At 40.6% G+C, this 25,140-nt stretch overlaps 1 protein-coding gene across 3 annotated transcripts in view; it reads right to left on the reverse strand.

Annotated features, from left to right (window-relative positions):
- Positions 1 to 9,382: 9,382 nt before the first annotated feature.
- Positions 9,383 to 25,140, reverse strand: part of IBTK (inhibitor of Bruton tyrosine kinase) — a 62,555-nt gene continuing 46,797 nt past the window's right edge. The window contains exons 26-29 of one of the 3 annotated variants that reach the window (XM_075046499.1): positions 23,824 to 23,976; positions 16,641 to 16,709; positions 16,408 to 16,540; positions 9,383 to 13,964 (exon numbers count right to left, since the gene is read on the reverse strand). In XM_075046499.1, coding sequence (XP_074902600.1) covers positions 13,839 to 13,964; positions 16,408 to 16,540; positions 16,641 to 16,709; positions 23,824 to 23,976 — 481 coding nt within the window. In that variant the 3' untranslated portion in view covers positions 9,383 to 13,838. The remainder of the gene's footprint in view (positions 13,965 to 16,407; positions 16,541 to 16,640; positions 16,710 to 23,823; positions 23,977 to 25,140) is intronic. The other 2 variants (XM_075046497.1, XM_075046498.1) reach the window with 2 other exon arrangements.

Raw genomic sequence — 25,140 nt, forward strand, 5'->3', positions numbered from 1 at the left:
CATCTCCACTAAAAGCCAGGCACTTATGTGCTATACTTATCCTTCTGATTGCCAAGATAAAAGCACCTGGCTCTCTCTTTGGTTACCAGAATTTCCAAATCACAGTCACCTTTTTTAAGAACATAATGGGTTTTAAAAATGGATGTTTTACATAAATTCACACAGGCATAGTAGTTTTAGTATGTTATTTTCACTGAGACAACACCAAGGTCTAGCTGCTTTGAATGGCACTTCAAGTACATAGATGCATATTAAAAGCCACTTGCTGAAATAAACTGAAGTAATTAAAATAATTTCTGATTATGTTTAAAGAAAAGTCATTTCAGAGCAGTAAAAATTGATAGTCAAATCTTGTTATTCAGCCATGGCACATGAAATTTATGTTTTCATGTCTATTAGTTCTTTAATTGTTTTCCCTCCAAGCACTGATTTGTTGAGATTTGGTAGCTCTCTGGGGTCGTTATCAATTACTCTAAAATAATTTGTCCTGAAAAAATTGTCAGTGCTCTTAGTAAGTGGCAAGTCTGAGTGCTTAGCTGTATGATTCATGAATATCAACTGTTAATAAGAACTCCTTACTAAAAATACCAAAAGTTCATTGCAGTAATAACAGCCTTTGATGCAGAACCTTTTCTCATAATAACTGTCTTCATACAAAGGTCTCTGTTTCATACAGATGTCAGCAGTGGCAAAAAGCGCTTCCTTTTTAGGAGGATGCTGATCATGATTTCAGGCGAACTACTAAGCAGGAGGCTATCTGCATGAGAAAAGGAAGAAATGGCTTGGATTGGTACCTAGTTCACCTTATCCTGAGTTGGGGTTAGTTACACCTGCCTTCATCCAGCCTATTCTTAAAGACTTCAGTGATTAAGACTGCCTAGGGAAGTCTTATATATATACTTATACTTGCTACTATAAGGATTTTTCAAGTGTTTAAGCTGAGTCCTTCACGGTCCAGTTTATTTCTTCCTTATTGACCATAGACATCAACAAGCAGTGATACTTTTTCCCTTTTTCAGATATTCCTGTTGCTTTGGAAGATTCATTACTATTCTTTTCTTGAGGCTAAACAACTTTAATTTTTCCAGTCCTTCCTCAGTGGTGAAATTTTCTACACCTGAAATGATTCTTAGTAGGAAGTGTGTATCTCAGCCAGAAACCTGCACAGGAAAGCAAGTCCAGCCAACTTTCATAGGCACCATTTTACTGCAGAGACATAGCAGGAGGTACTCCAAAAGCCCACTATGACCTATGAATGCAATAGGCACCCTGTGTGTAAGCACCTAATACATGACACCGCACATTTATGTAAAATCATACATACAGAGTTAAAAATGAAAGCCACATGTCAGTATGAGAGATTACCCAAGAAAACAGTGACAATGGAAAAAGTAGAGATAACGAGATGAACACTAGCATTCAGTATGCAACTAGGTTGAAGGGTTACTGGGATTTTTGTGCACATCAACAAGTCAGGTGTGAAAAGCAGGGAAACTTTATGTATCTCAGCATTTGGTTCTACTATGACTTTAGTAGAGTGCTGTATCAGATCATGGCACCCACATATTCACATTTCAAAGAGGACTTTAAGAAGGAAAAAAAAAAATCCTGAAAGTTTCAAACATGAGCTGCTAAAATAGCTGAAAGATGAGAAGCATCAAAGGAATCCAGCATATTTAGTTCAGAAAGTTACTCAGTTACATCCTTTGGGTTCATAAATACATTGAGGTCCTACACACAAAGCAGTAGTGAGACAAATGACTGGAAGCTGCAGCTAAGGAAATAAGATTCAAAGTCAATTCAACCCACTAGTGTAGGAGACAAGACTGCTCAGAGTATTCCACTGGACCTATAGATCTGTCAGTTGACTTTTGGATGGTAGACTGTGCATTAAATGTCAAGGAGCTGCACTTAATCAAGAGTTGATTAGGTTAATGTAGCAATTTCCAAACTTGCTGAGGTTTGAAATCCTTAATTCGCTGGCTTGTTGTCAGTCTATATTTTTAATACACAGCATTTTTCTTTGTTCAGAGCAACAAAGTAAAGTAAGAATATGAAGTTTTATACTGGAAGAGCCCTGGACACTTTCAAGTTGAGAAGCTCAATTCCAGTCTTTTTCATTGCAAGAAAAGTAAGATTTTTTTTCATATGCAAAAATACTGAATAGGTAGAGACTAGTTTAAAAAACAGGGATGAGAGGAAACAAAAGCATTATAGGATATAACTCCAGCCTCCATCTATAGCACAAACAAAACTCAGACATGAGCCTTGCTGACAACAAATGAAACTTCATCAGTGCTCCTTTCACTCACCTGTTGCAGTCCTCCATGCTTCTCTATTTCTTCTTGGACTGGAACAACGTGCTGCCATGCCACCCACAGCACCATTTCTGACCTCCTCTGAAGCATCACATAGCATGTGAAAAAGCCTTTTCTGGTACCACACTCTTGTCGTAAGGCCCACAAGAAGACACAACTCAGCAGAGACCTTCCCCTGAACTGCCCGTTTCTGCACATGGCACGGCCAGACACCATTCCCAAGAGAGAAATGTGCTGTTGTGCTTCCCACAACAAGCTCTACAAACACCCCTCCAGTATCCACTCACAAAAACCTGCATCCCTTTTCTCCAAAATTACATCAGTTTGTACAAGTCAGGATGCAGGAACCAGGCTTGGTACTGGCGATTTTCTGCTAGAAGTAGCTGAAAGACTTTTCTTTTCCTGGGCTGGCAGATTTCCTCTATTGATTTACCTTATATTACTCAACCCTCATTGACTTTTCTTAATCTGATTTCACAGATATTTAATTAAGCTACTTAAAACACTAGCACTAACTGCGGAAAACTTACGTATGAGGTAGTACATTAAAGTGTATCAGATAAGGGGGATCCCAGGTGGGTATAAAATGGCTCTGACTGTCCAACGTGCTGGCTACAGATTAGCAAAATAGTGTGGGAACAAAAAACCGTTCCCAGAGATGTGTCTGATGGCAGTTTTACAGACCCCTGCAGAAGCACAGAAAAGATTGTAAACTTCAATCCAGTTTCTAAATTGTATTTAAAAAAAACTTAATATGGGCTAAAAAAGCAAGACAACTGTTTGCATCCAGACCTAATAAAAAGGCTAGGAAAAAAAAAACCCCAGAGGGTGATTATGGCTTCATGGTGAAGCAAAGCTAGAAACAGGTCTAGATACAACATTGCGGAAACAGGCATGAAATCAGTTATTATGAATATTGCAAAGGAATGTATAAATAAAATATAACCAATGAGAATCTGTTAGTAGATCAGATGCTCGTTTCCAAGCAGATGAACTTTAAAGGGAAGATGTTTCCCTAGATAATGAGAAACACTATGAAATTGCAGTAAGAAGAGAGAAAAAGGGCGGGGGGGGGGGGGGGGGGAAGCCAAGTGCAGCAGACCAAGAAGCAGCAATTAAAAAATGCTGCTACACAATGCCAGAGCATTTAAATAAAACAGAAGATTGCAGGGGGTGAGGGAGGGAAGTCTTGAGAATTCTCCAAAGGCAGTTTAAATCCACAAAAAAAAAAAAAGGCGTGTGTGATGGACGTTTTTTGAACAGTGTTATCAAGAAGTTGAAGGAACCACACAATAATATTTTGCCAAGCTACAAAAAACCAACAGACTCGTGTAATTACTCAGTTTCCAGAGATGAACAGATGGCACTAGTAACAGAAATGGAAAAGGCAATAGCTGAAATGAAAGCAGAGGAAGTTGACGCAAACTCTACCAAAGAGCAGAGACGCGCACAAACCTGATGAACAAGCTTGTACGCAAGCACAAGTCACAAATCAAACAGGGGCAGAGACGATACACTGAGGAGAAAGGGGCAAGCAACATGGAAAATACACCAGCACTCAGTCAATAGCAAACGTACAAAATGCAAAATGAACACAAGAAGAAAATCGGTGATGTTGTGTAGAAAACTTGATGGAAAAACCTTATACATTGAATCGTGTCAAGGGTTTCAGAAACAAATACACCTGTCAGTGACTTCGAGATTTCTCACATAAGACATTAATGAAACACAAAAATAAAAAGCAAAGGTTTGTCAGTCCCAAGTAAAAAATAAGACAGCAGTAAATGAACAGGAAATCAGAAGCCAAAGAGAGAAAAATCAATGCTTTTTTTCCATGCTGAAGTCTGTACTAAATAGTGCAAATTAAAACTGTACAATAAGATGAGACTGGGATCCTTATTAGAAACAACAGTTAGACACATGAAAAGATATAAAGATTGAAATTTCACACGGGGAGGAAAAGTCACAGCTTCCAACTAAAAAGAAGAGCATAGATTCACTTGCACTAAACTTAAAAGCATACAACAAGTAAATATAAAATTGAGTAAAAACAGGATATTTATGAGTCATTCACAAGTTCTTAAGTGACACATTTGTTTATCACTGACCCTGAAAAAGTAAAAATGATGCTGCAGATATCCATCCTTAGCATTATCAGTGCAATAATCATTAGGATTTTAAACTATCTGGTGTTTTCTCAAAGACCTCAATTATGTTCACCACCTTAGACAACAAATGGAATAAGCTTCTACAGGATACTGCCTTAGCACGCTGTAACTAGAATGTTGATAGGAGTTGGAAGCCAGCTACCACGTCCTGAAAAATAAAGTGGTGAATGAAAAGCAATCAGCATACAGCATAAGATCAGCCAGGAAGAGCAGAAGTACCACTCCAGCAAAAGGCAATGAGCTGCAGGATTGCACACCAGCTTCATTATCAACAGATGGTCAAGAAATACTTGGAAAGAACATCTTAAAACAAATGTCTGCTTCACAGAATTCTAGAAAAAAATTTTAAGAGTAGGTAGAAACTAGTAGCAAAGGATAATAGCCAGTGACGAGAGGCTTCCCCCCACCCCCCTTAGTTGATTAGTGGGTTGTGGGAGTTTTGGCGTGTAATTTTTTGGTTTGTTTTGAACAAAAAATATCACAATCAAAACAGGTACTTCATCAAAATGACTGAGAGGTAGCTAGCTAACTGCTGAGGCAGAGTGGCCTTGCTATATGTGAAAACACATCAACTGAACGTTGAACTCACAATCAAATGGAAAGTGCCAGCCCAATTGAGAGTTTTAAGGCAGGCACTAGAAGGAAACAGGAAAATAAAGCAGAGGTATCCAAGTGCTTGTATTTGTTATTCTGTCAGGCTGCCCCGGCGGGGGGAAGAATTCTTCTCTGGGCCCATAAAGACAAGAACCACAGAGACAAGCTGAACCAGCTTGAAGGCGTAACTTAAAAGGTAAAGTGGATCATCGAGAACAAAATTGTTGTCAAAATTCAGAGCCACCGTCAGAGAGAAGGCTATTTCTGAAAAGCCAGAATTGCCAAACTCAGCCAAGTATACTGGGGTGAGTGGTCATGATACTTGCAGAGGTTAAGCTAAGTGGCAAAGAGATAATGACAGCTCATAGCACTAGCAGCAGGTCATGGAACAAAGCTGAAATGGGATTTTGCTGCAAAACTACAAGGATCTACCTCTCTATAACATGAAACAATATTCAAAATTGAGATTTTTAGGGTATTGCTGGTCCCAGAGAAATCATTACAGAAAGAAAAAAATAAAGAGAAAAAAAACCTAACAGCATTTCAGCAGAACAGTATCACAAACTGGCTATTGTCTTGCAGTGAGTTTGTAGAAATATGTGCAGATCACATTACCACCGTATCACCATCACATAAGGAGGAAAACCAAATCTTCTATTAAATTCCCAAAGAATGCATTTTTAAAATTGAAAGGAAAAAAGTGCACTTTTGGGTTGAGAAACTCTCCCTCAATAACATTAATGCCAAACTATTTCAACACGTGATATCAAGACAAGCATGTATTATCTATGGAGCTCACTGGCTCCAGCATGTCTACAGACAGAGACAACAGTAGGATTGATCACTCATTCAGAAGAAAGATGATTGCAAAGTGCCCAAGAAGTCCAGGCCTGCTAGAAATACAAAGACTTTGTCAGCATCAATCTTTCTCGCTGGGAGAAATTGCTACATACACGGAAGAGCTTATTTCTAATTTCCCTTCAGTGTAGAAGGACTGAGCACATTAGGGCTCAAACCATTAGTTTGGAGAGTGCTGTGTTTCTTTCAGGTTAGAGATAATTTTGTATTGACAAATACATAAAGAAGTCAGCTAATCTACCCTTGCACAATGTTACTTGGTTTTAAATTTAGTCTCAAACAAATGTGACAGAGGGACAAGTTATGCAGTCTCCCCGTACAGGGTGCTACGATCTTAAAGAAACTGGAAACAACTTTCAGGACATTTTAGCTGGTGAGGACAGGGCATGTGCAAGAAGAAACAGGACCAGGACACTGCACTCTTGTGTCTCACTCCTGTCTCACACAGAACAAGAGGGAACTGAAAGAGTCTATGGGATAACTTATCTGCTTGAAATGCTTTTAGCCACAAGAGTCCAAGCTGGTTTTCCCTGGAATTTACTCTGCTCATTTGGGAGCATTTTCTGTCATGGACATGAGTGTGTGAAGGTACATGAGAAGGGAAACGGTTCCTGATTTTGGTCTGCTCTGAATCCTGCTCTTTTACGCAGGCTGCTGCCTATACCTCCACACCATTGTCCAGGAGTTACGGTAACCTCCATGTCAAGGGACCAAGAGCATAAAATGGTTTAAGGAGAAAATAATTCTAATTGTTTTTCCTTTCTATTTGAACAAGCTTTCTGGTACTATATAATTTATACTTACTATCAAAATATCATTGGACAACCTTAACCCAGTCCTTGGTAATGTTGTTATTACTGCAAGGCAGTGTTTCAGTCAGTCTTGTATAATGCATTAAAATCCATGCAACTTAATTTTTTTTTCTCCCTCTCAGCCTGATCCAAAATGTGTTAAACCAATAGAAGAATGCCAGGGATGTTGCAAAGGCTCAATCTCGACATATTGCATGTGCAACCATAGTGCAGCTGAACTGTATCACAGCTGCATCACCACAGGAGGGTACATGAAGAAGCAGCCATACTTTCTGGAGATATTCCAGGCACAGATACTTTTGGGAAAATAGGCCTGTCAAACTGGTATCTGATTGGAATCTGGGAAGCCGCAAGAGAAATACTCTATGAGTATAGCTCAACAGGACATGGGACTCTACGGATTCATTTTCCACCTCTGCCCCACCCTTGAACTTCACAAAACTTAAGTTTTAGCTTCTCTCCCTATGAACTGCTCAACAAGGCTAAAAGGAATTTAACAGCCAGCAACTGAAATTAATCATCATTAAGCTGTCAGCAATACAATCCAAAAGAGATGTTATTAAAAATGTTAGAAATATTTAGACAAGAGTCAAAAAGCCAGTTCTTGAGTCTATTGGATGTCAATATACTGCTTCGGAGTCCAAAGCAGCATTACAAACATCCAACACTGAGCTTAGTGATGCCACTTTTAATAAGTTAATTAAAGAAATATTAAATTCCTATTCATAAAATCTTCCTTCTTCCAGAATGGACATTGATTAATTAATTCTCAATAAATAAAAGATCAACAGCTTTTATTCTGTGATAAATCCTTCAGCTGCAATGTGTTTGCACTCTCCTGTACTATCCACTGCATTTCCTCCAGCTGCTATGAGCTATTAGTAATGTTTCCAGAATGAAAACATGGAACTGTTCCTGTTTCCTTCCAAACACCAGAACTGACAAAAATGAAACAGAGAGTGACATTGCCAACAGTTGCTACCTGATCCCATCATCATTGCTGATAATGTGTACAAATAATAATGCAAGGCATAACTCAATCCTACTCCTACTTGAGTTAACCTTATTTTTCCTTTGACTGAAGTGGGAGGAGACTCTTCACATGCCAATACAGTCCCTAAACAGAGCAGATGTCTCTACAATTCTCATTTCTCATCTGTAACTTCACGGGAAGGGGGGGAAACACGGCATGACACAAAACAAAAAAAACCCAAAGAACAGGTCATGAACCCAAAAAACCAAGTCACGATCCATATATCATAGTTTAGTGAACGTCTGGCCATGATAAGCAGTGCGCAGTTGTTTACAGGACCATGTTAAACAGCAGAGTGTGTAAGTCTGTTATTTCCACATAGCCACATGCCTACCACATAATTTGGGGCTGATCATGATTCTTCCAAGCAAAAAGCTTGTGAAGCAGTAGACTAAAGCAGCTAAGTTTTACAGAGAACTATTCTGCCAAAACATTTGATTTTTCAAAATATTCCTTGGCTTTGTAGCCAGAGACTACTAAAGCAAACAGCCTTACAGTCCTTCAGGAGAACCCAGTTAGACAAAGCTGGAAAACCTACAAAGAAGCAGTGGTAAGTATAAATGTGATAAAGCAAAACATTGATTTCTAGTCCACTAAATTGCTCCTTTCAAAGGCATCCATCTCCTTACATTGGCTACACAGGGAGATTAAGTTCCTGTGCTTTCCTTACCTAAAAATACCTGATGTAGAAATCCTCTTTTCAGGGCTCCTTATCTGCAGTATACCCATCTTACAATAGTACCGATAAGAAGTCCTACTCAAAGCAGTTTGCCTTCAATAGCTCATAAATTAATTTCCTTTCCTATTTAACATTCAACACATTTTGTGCTAACAAAGCTTTAAGAGCTTGCTCACTTCCATATTTCTGTCCCTGCAGTAAGGCTTCTGAGAATCTGGGCAAGACCTCACTGCAAGCACAGAATCACAGGAATTGCAATACATATTTTATAAGGTTATACAATTAATGACATGGTAACCTGCTTTGAACTATTGTTTAAGGATAATTCTGACCACGTTGACTTTCCCTATCCACAACTCCTTTAAGAAAAGCTGAGAAGGACATATAATGCAGATTTGCGGGGAGGTGCTGAACAGAGAAACCTCCTTTCCCACTCATGAAACAGCTGAAACAAGCAAGCAAAGTCACCAGCAGTAAGTGAACTCCGACAGCTTTCCCCTAACTAACATCTTACTAACACAGAAACATGGAGGCAAGTAGGTCCTGAGGCCTCAGATAAATACCACCAGTAAAGACCCCTTTGATACATCAGTGGTGTCCCATCCAAACCGTGGGGAAGGAAAAGGCAAGACGGTACATCCCCTAAATGGAGAGAAATGGGAACACTCTCCTGAGGAAATGAAAAGGGAGTCAGATGGACTAAGACTAACGGTATTAGTTATATTCTACTTATTTGTTCTACTGGTGCATGTCCCCAAATTTAGGACTATTCCCCTTCAAAGATCCCACTGTTTGAATGCAGCCTCTGAGCACTCAAACTGGAAAGCTTGCCCCTTAAAAGTTCCTAGACAGTCCAAAGGCACATTTACTTTTCCTTTGGTGAGATAACTAGTTTGCCAAGAGGGACCCCTAGACTACAGACGTGGGTGTTGTGACTGCCAATACCATGTGAGAGAAAGGCAGCAGAAGGCAGCAGAAGACAGCCCTATGCTGACCACTGGCAAAACAAGGTGAAACAAAGAGGCTAGAGGCCTCAGTTCTTGCTTCGATGCAAGCGATGCATTTTTATTACCCAGCTTACAATAAAAATAAGAAGAAAAAAAAATCAAAAACGAATCTCCGCAAAGGTCACAGCAGTGTTCAACACACTTGGAAACAGAAGACAAATGAGAGGTTCACCTTGAGGTTCCCAGATGACGGGGCAGAGCACACCCTCAGCCAGGCTGCAGATGACACAAAGCCGGGAGGAGCGGCTGATACGCCAGAGGGTTGTGCTTCCATCCAGATGGTCCTCGACGGGCTGGAGAAACGGGCTGAGAGGAACCTCAGGAAGGTCAACACAGGGAAGTGCAAAGTCCTGCCCCTGGGAAGGGACAACCCCAGGCACCAGGACAGGCTGGGGGCTGACGGGACTGGAAAGCAGCTTGGCAGAAAAGGACCTGGGGATGCTGGTGGAGTCCAGGCTGAACACGAGCCAGCAATGCGCCCCTGTAGGGAAGAAGGCTGATGGGCTCTTGGGCTGCATTAGAAAGTGTTGCCAGGAGGTCGAGGAAGGCGATCCTTGCCCTTTACTCAGCACTGGTGAGGCCACACCTGGAGTGCTGGGTCCAGTTCTGGGCTCCTCAGTACAAGAGAGACATGGACAGACTGGAGGGTCTCCAGCCAAGGGCCCTCCAACCTCAAGCACTCTGTGATTCTGCAGTTTTACTCAATACCATTGCAACAGCAGGAGGAGCGGCAGCTATCAGTATATCACAAACAACAGCATTGTGATACTACCTGTGGTGGCTCTAAGGCTGCTCATTACCCTCAAATGGCATTTCTAATTGTGGCTCAGCTTACAGCAGGTGAAGATCTCAACTAGAAATTTCATGGCAGGTTTCTGTGTCTGCACATGTGTGTATGCCCATGTCTACAAGCGTGCACATGCTTATGCATGAAAATAATGTAACTGAGATACAGCAACAAGTACTACACAAACAAGAACAGGAAAAAAATATTTATTATCAAGCTAATACTGACAAGAGAAAAATATTTGGTTGTTATATGTTCAAAACCAGAAAAAAAAGTCCTTGTAACTTGCACTTCTAACTCCCTTTTGTGCTTAGCCCAAGTTGCCACAGATGCATCTCAGCAAGGTCAGGGGCAGATCATGAAATCTGCACCAAAAGCTACTGCACAGGCACAGAAATACCCAAGCATTCTGCAAGGTGTGAAAGTATTAGTAGAGACGTATCTATGGGAATTGTAACACACTGTAAAAAGTGACTTCATGTTGTAAAAAAGTTTGCACCAGGACAGTAGTTACCTTTATTTTACAATGGACTTAAAACCTTTGTCAATACTACGCCTTCAGCTATTGCTTGTAGCCCCTTCAGAACAAGAACAAACAGGTATTACCAAACCACTGGCAGCCCAGAGGAGCATGCTCTGGCAGCAGAGGTGCTCCCTTCAGAAAGAGGGTCAGAGAAAGAGAGGAACAAGTCCTGGTTGAAAGGAATTTCTATATAGCTGATCCCAGAAAAGCTACAGGCTCTACATGGGGCAGGAACAGGCAACTGGAAGAACTTCCAGATTCTCCTTCAGGACATGACCATAAATTTACTGCTTAACCTTAGACTAACCAACTTATTACTTGAGTGTTGATAGTCACCACCTGGAAGTTGGATAACAGTTCACAGTTATCGTACCTCACAAATATAGTGAGGCTTAATTGTCAACATTTGCAAAGCGCAGAAAGTTCAGATGAAAAGGTTCACTACCACTCAGTACGTACAGATGGAGAGAAGAGATAACACGTTAACTCTATTTGCTGAAGTGGTGCAATATAATTCAATTCTACAACTGCAAACAAATCGAATGAAGAGTTACAGCTATGCACACGTGCATGCACACACACTCTCCTTCAGCCCTGACGCTATCAGCTATTTGTGCAATACAAAGATGTGATCCTGAAAACCCCGCTGTGTTCATAGACTCAATTCCACCTTTGCAGTATGCATGAACGTGGGCAGTGCATCTTGTAAACATCTTGAAATACACACAGTGGGAAAAAGACTAAGATTCTGCTTATTTCTCCCTTCTATTGCAATAAAGGCAGCATATAGAAGGTGGGATAAACAAAAGTATCTGTATATGTGCACAGAGAAAACACAAGACAACTTTACACTTAATACATTCTTCGTATTTTTTTTCTTTTTGCTATGTATCACCTGTTGTTCCAGGTGTTGTGTCACCAGATGGCACGACCACAGTTCTCGCAACGAAGTGCTGTGCTGTCATCAGTGACATTTAGCAGAAGTGCTAAGGTCCCCTTCAGAACAAACCTGTAACATTAGACAAAAAATAGCCCCAGAAGCTCAGTCACACTGCAAGGCAGTCACAGCTGATGAATCACAATGACTGGAGAGTGCTGAGCAGGAGCAGGTAGCTAGTATTTCCCCGTGCACCTCTCATGACCTCTTCACCTACCGTACAGGGATTCTAGTCAGGCTCACGTAGCAGATATAGCTGCTGTGCTTAAAGCAAAGGGCACCTGGCATCCTCCCACCTCGAACCGCATAACCTATGAGACAGGCAGCTATTTCCTTGTAGTCAGGGTTCACTGGCTGACAAACATACGTGATATATTCCTGCAGAATTACAGGACAGTGAAATGACTAGACGAAGAAGATTCATCTTCTACTTTAATGGCACTTCACTCTGAGGAGACAGAGATCTATAAATGGTTTACCACTGTGGGAAATTAGTTGAGAATCCAGCCTCAGGTGTTGCATTCTCCGTATCTTCCTGGAATAAACTTTTAAGGGATAGGAAGGAAAAAAAAAAAGGCAAGAAATATTAAAGTATTGAGAACAATTAAAAAAGCTTTTGGGTCAATTTTCCCTGCTTACTTTCTTATTTGAGAATGTTTCATGAAAATGATGATTTTTTTTATTAGGAGAGGAGAGAGCACTGACTCTTAGGTTTCCCCCAGCTGTTCATTATTACTTGAGAGCAAATGCAGTGGGCCTGTGTAGCTTCAAAATGCCTACAGTTCTTGTTTCATACATAAAAGAAATATTTTGAGATTACTCTATAGTTACCCAAAGCATTGATTATATATAGACAGCACATAAAAGTATACTAACTTTGTGTAAATCAAGATTTTATGGTTTATTGCATTTGTTTACAATTTTTGTGGGGGATTTTTTGGTGTAGCTTGACCTGAAACCATTAGACATATCTACATAGGTTTTTTTCAAGATTCTTTTATCACACAGTGATCAATTCTCTACATTCATTTTCTGTACTCTCTCAATTCCAGTTTTCCAGAGTTCATGAGTATTGACACTACTGAAAAAGTACAAGTTCAAACACACCTATACAAACAGACAAACTAGACGGAATATTGCAGATAAGGCTACTTTTTTTTTTTCTTTTTATATATATATAAATTTGTTTAAACCAGGCACAGAGAACTTTGGAACACACAATACTGAAAGCCACCTATGATAATCTTTGAAGGTTAGGTGTTTGCAAATTCCACAGTCAAGCATTCATCCCTATAGCTTTAACAATAAATACACAGATCTTTTATTTCCTCAGCACTTCAAGTGAATTGTACCTTAAACACAGTGGTTCTAAAACTGTACCATATTTACCAGAATAAGACTATAGCTAATTAAGTGCCACCACGTTCTATTCAACTGTGTGCTTTACTTCACAACAGAGCTGACTGCTCAAAGGCCGGTCTCACAACAGTGAAAAAACATGCACAACTGAACTGAGAGCAGGCAATGGCAGGGCACTTAGGTACAGCATAGAGGTTCATCGTGGAACATGACAATAAGAAGTACTGGCCGTAACAATCAGAGAACCAGCACTTGCACACATAACTTAAGGAAAACTGCATTATCAAACTGTACTTTTACATGAAGTTCAAGCACAAACTTTTTCCAATATTCCCAATCTGCCAAAAAGCTCTGAAAAACATACCCCCCCACCAACTTTAAAGATGTATAATTCTGCACATTCAATTCCACATTAAATCACAAAATAAGCACTCGCTTTTCAGCCACCTGTGAATTTAAGGAAAAACCCTCGCAAATTAAGATTAGCAAATGCACTTCCAATCTACAGCTTCATGTAACATTACTAATAATATGTCTTGTTAAAGAAATTCTCTCAAAACATACATACAATATAGACTGTGGGTAAATGACACAGTGAACACATTATTTCCATTCTTTCTAACAAATACCTAGTGATTATGTGCAGGCTTTTAATGCTGATGTTAAAAGTTACATGATTCCTGTTCTTCCAGTCCTGTTTTACTTGTATCAAGAATTAGAACTTCTGAAGTGCACATACAACATGGACTGTGAAGAGTACGAATTAGTGCTTGTTCCACATAGGTGCTGCTATAGGTCCCTGTGGAGCCCTTTCAACAGTCACAAATTCATCAGGGTTGTCAAAAGCTTCATAGTGGATTAATAAATCTTGAATAGCACACTCCTCAATCTATAAGGAAAAAAGAACATGTATGTCAGTGTCAGATCTACGTTTACACCACTAGCACGGTTATGAACTGGCATGCATCTTGAATGCATGTCTGCTACAGACCTCCTAATCAGAAAGTACTAGTAGATGAGGCCTTCTTCAGACAACTTGAAGAAACCTCATGTTTGCAGGCCTTGCTCCTCATGGGGACCTTAAGCCACCCTGATATCTGCTCAAAAGACAACACAGCAGGGCACAAGCACTCCGGGAGGTTTGCATTGGTGAAAACTTCCTAACACAGATGACCAAGGAGCTGATGAAGGGAGACACTCTACTGTATCTCATACTTACAAGTAAAGAAGGACTGGTCAGGGATAAGAAGGCTGAGGTCAGCCTTGGCTGCAATGACCACGAGATGGAGCTCGGGATCCCGAGAGATGGGCACAAGACAAACAGCAGGATAACAACCTGGGACTTCAGAAGAGAAGACTACAATCTGTTCAGGGATCTGCTTGGAAAAATTCATGGGATATGGCCCTGGAAAGAAGAGGGGTCCAGGACAGCTGATTGATTTTAAGGATCACCTCCTCCAAGCTCAAGAATGATCCATGCCAATGAGCAGGAAGCCAAGCAAGAGTGGCAGGAGGTCTGCATGGACAAAAAAAGAGCTCCTCCAAAAACTCAAACAAAAAGGAAGCATGCAAGAGGTGGAAGCAGAGAAAGGTGACCTAGAAGGAAAACACAGACACTGTCTGAGCACACGGGAACAGAATTAGGAAAGTCATAGCCTGCCTGGAGTTGGATCTGGCAAGGGACATGAAGGCCAACAAGAAAAGCTTCTACAGCAGGAAAAAGATGACGTGGGCCCACTACTGAATGACAGAGGACATGGAGAAGGCTGGGGAACTAACAGACTTCCCTGTCTTGGTCTTTAGTGGTAAGATCAGCCTTCAGCAATCCCAGGCCCCTGAGATCAGAACTAGCCAATATGACTGCAAGCCCACTCTCAAAGAAATCTGAAAGGTTGTGGTGATAAGGGTTGGTTCCCGAGGACTGGAAGGAAGCAAATGTCATTCCTACCTTCAAGAAATGCAAGGAAGATCTGGGTGACTACTTATCAGTCACCCTCATCTTGATCCCTAGGAAAGTGGTAGAGCTTAGGTACAGACTAAGAGCTTAAGCAGACAAGCTTAAGTACAGACAATATAAATCAACAGTGAGACAGACTGAAAACTGAATAAACTAGTGATCTCAAAGGGTTGTGATAAGTGGCACAAAGTACAGCTAGAGGCCAGTCACTAGCACCAATACTGAGATGGAGACTAGGGCCAGTACTGTTTAACATCTTCATCAATTACCCACATGATGGGACGGAGTGCACCCTCAGCAAGGTTGCAGACAATACAAAATTGGAAGGAGTGGCTGATATGCCAGATGGTGGCACTGCCACTCAGAGGGACCCAGACACGCTGGAGAAACAGGCTATGAGGAACATCATGAAGTTCAACAAAGGGAAATGCAGCATCCAGCTCCTGGGAAGAATAACCACAAGAACCAGTACATACTGGGGGCCAACAGGCTGGAAAGCAGCTTAGCATAAAAGGTTCTGGGGTCCGGGTGGACAAGTTGACTATTAGCCAGCAAGGTGCTCATGTGGCAAAGAAGGGTGACAGCCTCCTGTGCTCTACGAGGGACAGCATTGCCAGCAGATTGAGACAGGTCATCCTTTTGTTCAGCACTGGTGAGATGCATTTGGAGTGCTGGGTCCACTTCTGGACTCCCCAGTGCAAGAGAGACATGGACATATTGGAGACAGTCCAGTGAAGGGACACAAAAACGATTAAGAACTTGGAGCACCTGACACACTAGGAGACGCTGAGCACACTGTAGTTTAGCATGGAGAAGAGAAGGCTTAGGGAGATCTTATCAAAGTGTATAAATATCTGATGGGAGAGCATAAAGATGACTGAGCCATGCTCTTCTCAGTGGTGCCCAGTGACAGGAGAAGAGGCAATGGGCACAGACTGAAGTAACAGAAAACTGCATTTAAATATAAAAATCTTTTTTACTATGAGAGCGGTTAGACACTGGAACAGGTTTCCCAGAGAGGCCATGGAGCGTCCATCCTTGCAGATATTCAAAAGCTGCCTGGACACAGCTTTGACCAACCTGCTCTAACTGACCTTGCTCTAAGCAGGGGTTTGGATTATACAATTTCCAGAGGTTCCTTCCAACCATTCTCTGATGCTGTGAACGCATTAATCATGGACTCAGTAGTCAATTCGACTTTAATATAGGCCTACCTTATCAAACAGCAACGTGAAGTTATTATTAAATGATATTTAATATAATTATGTAAATGATACTGTGTACCAATATATAATTAAACCTAAAAACTGATCTCTGAAACAGCCATTAGAAACTCCTTGTGTTACTTCACAGGTGCAGTAACTTAGCACTTTACCTGGATCAAAGCCAAAGGTTTTTCTCTGCTCCTAATAAGAGCAGCTTCTTGCTGGAGCTCTTCCTCTACAATAGCTGAAAACATGACAGGTGCTATCACTGGAGAGCTAGTTGGTGATCCTACTAACCAAGGACTGCAAAAAATCCAAATGACATTATGAGGCAACATCAAGAACAAGGTCACCACAACACACAGAAAACAAGCTCCAGAATCTAAGCCACTGTCAAACCTACTTATGACTCTCCAGCTGTGAGGAATCCAGAACGTGGTCTTCCAGACCTGGGCTGCTTCTAGTGGTGCTCCTGGAAAAAGATAGGAAAGGAGAGTGAAAGTCACTGACAGAGCATTCTCCTGCATCATGCTGTGAAGTACAAATTTACAGCAGGCAATTACAAATGTGTAGGGTTTTTCCAGACGAAAGGTATTAGGATGTAATGCTGAATTTGTTTTTAAGCATGATACTATGACTAGAGACACTGATGCTCATTTCTGACTACCAGAAGTTAATGGATTTTCAGCTTGGGCATTAATTCTGGCATTTCCTAACATTTGAGCCTTTGAACAAAGGTGCTTTTTTTAAAAAAAACAAGGGTTTTTTACATGTAAAATAGTCAGCTGAGTTATGCACTAACAGCATTGACTATAAATGTTTGCAATTAATATGAAAAGACTATGGCTCCAAAATAAAAAAAAAACAAACAACTGTCCTGTATTCAAATTAAGCATTTCACGTAGAAGAACCAGTGCTACAATAGCACTAGTAAATTATTTCCTCAAGTGTAAGCCCAGAAATTACAGGCTTTCAGCACATATCCCTGCAACCACCTCCCATATTAATAATAGCATAAAACTAGAACTAATCGAATTGAAAAAAAAAATCCTGAAATATCAATAGACTTCCCAACAGGAAGATATTTTATTCAGCTGCAAAATGTTAACCTCTCAACAAAAAGAGGTCACATTTGGTATATTGTATGCCTTAAGAGACAAGTATATTTGTCAGAAAGATCCTCCATCAGTAGGAAGAGATAGACCTATTCTTGTCATTTAATACCTACCTTTGGCAACTTTTGTAATTTCCAGAACTCTAAAAAAGTGTTACAGCATGCATTGTAAAAAAACTGTTAAGGGTGTTGGTATTTCAATAAATCAGTCTCAATTTTCCTTAAGGCTTTGGTAATCCTCTGTAAGTGGCCACAAACTCTTGGAAAAGAGGAAAAATGTATAGAAAGCTAAGAGTATTCCAGTAACTGCTAAGTTCTCTGCCTGGAATATTTTCCCCAGAACACAATTCCAAGAACAACAAGAACCATGATTCCTACCACTAAGCAATGAGGGCAAGATCTCAAAAAATCTTAAGTGCAACATCCATCATCCAAAATGGCATTTAAATGAACCATGCCCAGCTTTTTGTCCCAAAACATAATTTTGCCCACCAAACAGCCAACTACTCAAAGAACAGAATGAACACAAATTTAACTGCTCAAGGAAAAATATATACATATCTGCAGCAACAACTGTCAGGGCATAAGACTGGACTTCAAAAGAGGCTTTCTACAGTGTCACTCCCTTGAATCAAACCCAGCAGATAGGCCTTCTGCCAGGTCATATTGTTTCTGTGTTTCTACTGGGAAAGCACAATTCATGTTAGTCAAGACAATCCTTCCCCTCCATTTTCAGTAATGGTGATCGTATCAGTCATTAACAGGACAGCCAGTCGTAGACTGTATGGAGAGGAACCCAAAAAGGTGTGGTACTCTCCAAACTGGACGTTTCTGGGTAACTGCTATTCCAGAGCTTTGAAAGAGCTGACACAAGAAACAACAGCTCCATGGCAAGAGTGGTCAAATCTGCTGTACCCTTCTCCAGATTGAGCATCTATACAGCTGCAGTTCCTTTATTTTGACCTCACTAATATGCAATGCTTTTTCCATAGGTGTTGAAGAACAGTTAGAAATGGAAAAAGAGTAGAAAATTGGTATCTTGTAAAATTTTTTTCTCTTTTGTCTTTGGTAAAAGAAAACCAATGGCAGGTTAGAGGATCCTATTTTATTTAAGAAAGGTATTGGGTCATGCCAGATAAGTGTGATAAACAAATATGGGAATTCTGTAAGACATTGAGTCAAGAGCCACATAACCTTTTTTTTTTTTTTTTTTAAACAAGTTTCTCATACCTCTCCTTCCTAGCTAATTCCTTACTCACTTTACATCTGGGTTAATCATTATTTTAGAGAATAAGTTAACTAAAAGAAATATAACTAAGTTAACATCGGTGGACACAATAAGCAGCAAAGCTCAGACCAGTAGACAATATTAAGAGATGCTATTAATTTAGCAAAGGATAAAAATGAACAGTATGACTCTCAGCAAGGCCACAGGTGGATGGGGAGAGGGTGGGAGGCTGCCATTCAGAAGGCCCTCAAGAGGCTAGAGAAATAGGCAACCAAGAACTCATGAATTTCAAAGGCAAGCGCAAAGTCCTGCATTTGGAAGAGAATAGCCCCATGCAGCAGTACAGGCCAGGGGCTGACTGGCTAGAAAGCAGCTCCGCAGAGAAGGACCTGCGGAGTCCTGGCTGGCAGCAAGTCAAAGATGAATCGGCATGTGCCCTCGCAACAAAGGTGGCCAGCTGCTTACTGGGCTGTACTAACAAGAGCGTAGCCAGGCAGTCAAAGGAAATTATATTTCCCCTTTATGCTGTATTTGTTAGTCTAGGTACAGAGTATCATACCCAGTTATGGGCTCCTCAATACAAGGAGGATGCTGTCAGGCTGGAACAAGTCCAGTGGAGGACCACCAATATTAGAGGCTAGAGCACGCGACAGCAAGAACTGTGTTTTGTTAATCCTAAAGGAAGGCGGCAAAAGGGAGATCTCATTGCTGTCTTCAACTACCTAACTGGAGGGCAGAGAAAAGATGCAGCAAGGATCTTCTTAGATGTGCACAGTGATAGAATAAGAGGTAACATACAAAAGCTGCAAAATAGGAAATTCCGGTTAGATATAAGGAGAAAAATAAAATCCCACTATGGGGATGATCATACACTGGAACACTTTGCCCAGAAAGGTGGGGGTATCTTTATACTTGGAAGCAGTCACAATTCAACTGGACCAGGCCCTGAGCCACATAATGTAGTTTGACTTATTTTGATCAGGAGCCTGAAGTGGAGACTCTAAATTATTCTATGATTTCAACAGCAGGGGACTACTTTTTAGCTGAAGTCCAGATAAATCAGTATCGTGGTTGAACCCCAGCTAGCAACTAAGCACCACACAGTCGCTTGTTCACTCCCCAGCAGCGGTATGGGAGAGAGAATCAGAAGGGTAAAAATGATAAAACTCATGGGTTGAGATAGATAAAGACAGTTTCATAGGTAAAGCAGAAGCCGCACACACAAGCAAAGCAAACCAAGGCATCCATTCCCCCCTTCCCACGGGCAGGCAGGTGTTCAGCCATCTCCAGGACAGCAGGGCTCCATCACGCCGAACGGGGACTTGGGAAGACAAACGCCATCACTCCCAGCGTCCCCCCTTCCTTCTTCTTCCCCAGCTTTATGTGCCGAGCATGACGTCCTGTGGTCTGGGATATCCCTCGGTCAGTCGGGGTCGGCTGTCCCGGCTGTGTCCCCTCCAGTTCCTTGTGCCCCCCCAGCCTCCTCGCTGGTGGGGTGGGGTGAGGAGCAGAACAGCCCTTGGCTCTGGGTAAGCACTGCTCAGCAGGGACCAAAACAGCCCTGGGTTATCAGCACTGTTTCCAGCACAAATCCAAACCACAGCCCCATGCTAGCTACTATGAAGAAAGTTAACTCTATCCCAGCTCAAACCAGCACAATCAGCTTCCAGCTTTTACTGTACTTAAGATAACAACATAATAAAAAGCAAGAAAGAACCAGAGAAAAGGAAGGAAGGAGAAGAGAAGATGAAAGAATTTTTTTGTTTGCTGGTTTGTTTAATTAAGAGCATGTTTGTACAACTTACTAAATGCCTTTATTCTGGTGTTATCTCTCAAATTTATCTCTTTTTCCACTTGCTTTAATAATGCTCACCTTCCTGTACATTTGACAATAACGAACACCTATCCAGCCCATTTGACAGCTACACTCTTCTTCCCACTCACAATCCAAAGAACTCACAATACTGTTATAAATGAATCCAAGTAGACTGTTATACTTAACAAACCTGTTTCAGTACAGATAAAAGTTCTTTCCAGAGTAAGACTTCTAAACAAACAAACCAACCAACCAAAAAACCCAAACAACGAGCAAAAAAAACACAACAGAAACTTCCAAAAACTGGAATTAATAGTTCCAGTGTCACAGCACACTCTAGTGATCAATTAAAAGATAAGTCTAAATACCTGTGGTCACTTCCCTCAATTTAAATGTGGCTTTAAAATGTAGGAAGCAGTTCAGTTATTTTGAAGCTGTTTGTACATATGTACATCTGTGTTTCTCACTAGCAAGACACTCAGTCCAGATATTAAATCAACTGCAGATATTTCAACATGCTAGATTAATTCCTCAGCTGGCATCAAAATAACTAGGAGAAATGAAACAGACGGGAAATGGGAAGCTAGCATATACAGAAAAATGGGAAAAAAGCCTTAAAAATATAGAACTTGGAAACCTGGAAGTCTTGAAAATTAAAGACTGATGCAGAGACATAAGTGGTTCTGTATGGAAACAAACCAGCCAAGTATCACCAGTACTGAACCAACCTGATTAATTCAGTTGGCTGAACTTGCCGTGACTCCTGCACAGCCACCAAGATGTCCCAGCACTCAGCTCCCCAGTGTTTCTTGAGGATTTGTTCATTTGAAGCCAGTTCAGGTCCGGTGCCTCCCTGATCTAATGACTGCTCTCAGAAAAGGAACACAAAGCCTGGTCTCCTGCAGAACCTCTTGGGTTTTGCTGTACCATGTGAATCATGTACTACTTATTAGCTCATTATTAGCCATGCCAGAACTAGGCCATTCCCACGCGAACCCACAAAGACTTGTTTCCACTAAGACTCCTCACTGCTCCCTGGAGTAACACAGTGAAGACAACCCAGGCTGCCACAACAAAGTTAAGTCATGTCAGGCCTATGTTTTTAGCTTGGACTATGAGCTACACATGCACAGCTGCACAGCATAACTCCCAAGGCTGAGCTGTCCCTGGAAACAACGCAGCCCCATCCACATAGCCCAGCTTTTGGGCTGATCTGCCTCTGGACTGAATCTAGTTCACATCTCCACATTCATGACGTGGTTCATCTACAGAAAATTTCTGGGTTGCATAAATTAGAAGGTGACAGCATATGGAAGAGTGTTTATGCAACCAGCAAAAACCCTCATCCAGACACTTAAGAAAATTGTCAGTTTAATTACCGCACAGTTTATCCAAAATAAAAAAGACAATGCAGGAACAGTAGCCATGCAAGTATCATCAGTGTCCCATCAGTGAATCTGACATCAGCTGATGAGGGTTACTTAAGATCTACGCATATGCAATTTCCTTTCCTTAAAAAGGAAGGGGTAAGGGTGTGGATAATTAATCGTCACAGAAATAGCCCTTGAATGCCGCAGGCAAAAATCAGAGCCTACTGTGACAGGAACTGTGCAGTCAAAGGATAAAATTACCTCAAACTAGAAACTCAACTCCTAACTTTCAGATGGATGAACTAGTCACCTAGACTCTTTACATCTAATAGAAATAAGCATCTTCAGACACAGTTCAAAACAACCTGAAATAGCTCTGGAAGTGCCATCTTTTCCAACTGATTATCGTCAATCTAGTCATCTAGGCTCCCACTAGCTTAATGTATCATTTTGAGACAGCTAACATATTAGGCCTGGACTCAGCTCAAATAATCCACTTTGAGAGCATGCAGACTGGCCAGACTGCACAGACTAGACAGAGCAATGCAAAAGGAAAAGAAATTACTTTATGAAGATCACAGAGCAGGTGTGACAAAGCTAATAACAGCATCCAGTGCAAATTCCCTTATCACCAGCCCTTGCTGTCTCCCATATGATGAAGAGCTTTATTATTTCACTAGCAACAAAATTAACAATACCTGTTTTTCTGCAGAGTTGTGCTTCATGTCCCTACATCTCCACCCACCACAATAATTTCAGCTTTATCCCCCTGTTCCTGAAGAATGCCCACCCGTCGCACACACACTCTCCAAATCCCTCCTCCTCTCTCCTCCAACACCACCCCACACATGATGTTCCTGTATTTCTACCCTCATTTTGTTCTTCATCTACCAATAGGACACGTACTACTTTGGTCCTAGGGAAACTCCAGTATCTACACAAGCTGAGCAACCAAGAGGGAGGTGCAGCAGAACTTTCTTTTCCTTAGGGAGGGGACAGTTTTTGGAGGGGGATGGAACAGGCTGTGCCCTTGCCAGGGAGGCCACTGCCCGGCCAGCCCTGCTGTCACCCTCGGCTGTCCTGCTACCGTGGGGCAGCTGGCCCGCGCTGCTTCCAGACGGTGGGTAGGAAAGTCTGTAAGGTTTTCAGGCTCTCTGTCTCGTAAACGTATTTGAAGTTGATAGTATTCAAAGTTGCTGATGATAGGGGGAAGAGATGCAGGTGGGCGGGCAGCTCAATCATACAGACCTTCAGGAATAAGGCTGAGATTTCTTTCCTCAGCTTAGACAGGTATTTTAACCCAAAACAGAGGGTTTACTGCAGGTAGCAAGAGGATGCGTGGCTAAAACAATCTGACCAAAGAGCAATACTATCTAATAACTAGACATAAAATTCACGTGCACCTCAGAACAAGTTAGTTTTGTCCTTGGAATTGTAGTCCCACAGTAATTAAAATACACAGACATAACCAATGCATCAATATTTCAGTAAGCCCTCTTAAACCATGAAAAATTGCACCTAAACAATTAAGTCAGCTTATAAGAAAACTCAGATCAGGAAATGCCAGAACTGTGTTTGAATAAACTGATTTTATCCACTCAGTGGTTACACAGAAATACTCCTAAGCAAACTGTTTCATACATGTCACATCTGAATGCTAAAGAATATCTAATTTCTACAGAAGTTAGAGAATATAGGTTTATCACTTTTATACATACATACATGAATGTACACACACACACACATATATTTTGTTTGGAGCCTGAAGTGTTTGTGTCTATATATATACACACGTACGCACGTGCCCATATATACAGATGCAAACACTCTGAACCTCAAACAAAATATAAGCAGTGACATTAAACTGCTTTAGTCTTTAAGCTGCCTATTCATAATAGGATTTTATGAATGAAATGCTCTTAACAGAATTATTAAAGAATGCTTACAGGATTTTTTTTTAAATGACAATTTCATCCTTTATCATTTTAGCAGAGTTTAAACAGGTTATTGTGGTTCTTGTATAATGGTTGATCAATTAGGAAAAGACTACTCTCTTACCTTATGGTGTTTTGGACTGACGAATCCTCAGTTCCTTTATATCCAGCTCTTTTGATACCAGTACCAGGTGAATTACTTGCACTCATACATTTTTCTTCTTCCATTACAAGATCACGGAATGACTTTGGCAAAGCAGAATGTAATGAAGATGACCTTTAAAAAAAAAAAAAAGGGGGGGGGGGGGAACCCAACTCATTTTATACTTGCACTTTCCAAGACTCCATATTGTTCCATGATTCAGATAGCAAAGAGGGCCTTTTCAGTTATTAAAAATAAAAATACAATATTACATAGCTTTTGCATCTCACCATTACACCTCCTAGACCCCATTCACTAAAATGAGTCAAATAGGTAAAGATCAGAAAATAAATACCTAAATACAAGCCAGTAGTATGGAAATTTTATTAGAAGGAAAAACAAAACCCCCAACCTTATTTTCACAGACACCTTATCTTAGACGACCTGTACCTTTTCTAACAGTATTATTCCTTGAAAAATATTCTCATAAATCACACAATGCTTTAGTACTTTCATTCTAATACTGTTAGTTTACCACCATGAAAGTCAAGTATAGCTGATCTTCTTTCCCAAGATATTGAATGAGTTACTCATACCTGCTGGAGGCTCTATAAATCATTTAATCCACAGTAAAACTCATAAAACTGATATGCTTCGTTTTCTTTTAGTTGCCCAAGTATAATGTGCACTGTTACTGAACTAGAGTCTGCATATTATCTTTCAAAAATAAACAAGTATGAAAATCAAAAAAAACCAAGTATGAAAATATAGCAATTTAGCATCATAGCTATTCTGAACACTTTCTCATCCAAAAGCCTTTTTATTTAAAGAATTCAAGGCAGTTACATTAGTCTTTCCCTTATCCATCAAGACTTTGGAATTAATTCTTCATACATTCACTTACATTTAACTTTACTAAGCACAGTAGTCCCACTCATCGTCAAATATACAAAATACATATTCGAAGAATAGCTCTGCTCATTATCTACTCAAAGAAATAAGAGAATAATTATAAACACTACTGAAGTAAAACAAGCTTTCTACACAACGCTAATTGTTTGTGCAGCTACCATAACAGAAGCATCTGAAACCAAAGACTTTCAAACTACATCTATGCTGTATACAACTTAAGATAACAAATGTGAGGGACTTAAAGCATTACAACATAGTATCTGAAATCTTACAACAAAAGCATCTGAAAGTTATATATGATGTCTGAATGCCATGCAAGACCACCTGAGCTTAAGTTTGGAAGGTTTTTTGTTGTTTTGGGTTTCGTTTTTTTTTTTTCTTGGTTTG

Source organism: Buteo buteo, chromosome 15 (assembly GCF_964188355.1).
Source record: "Buteo buteo chromosome 15, bButBut1.hap1.1, whole genome shotgun sequence".
Taxonomy (NCBI): Eukaryota; Metazoa; Chordata; class Aves; order Accipitriformes; family Accipitridae; genus Buteo; species Buteo buteo.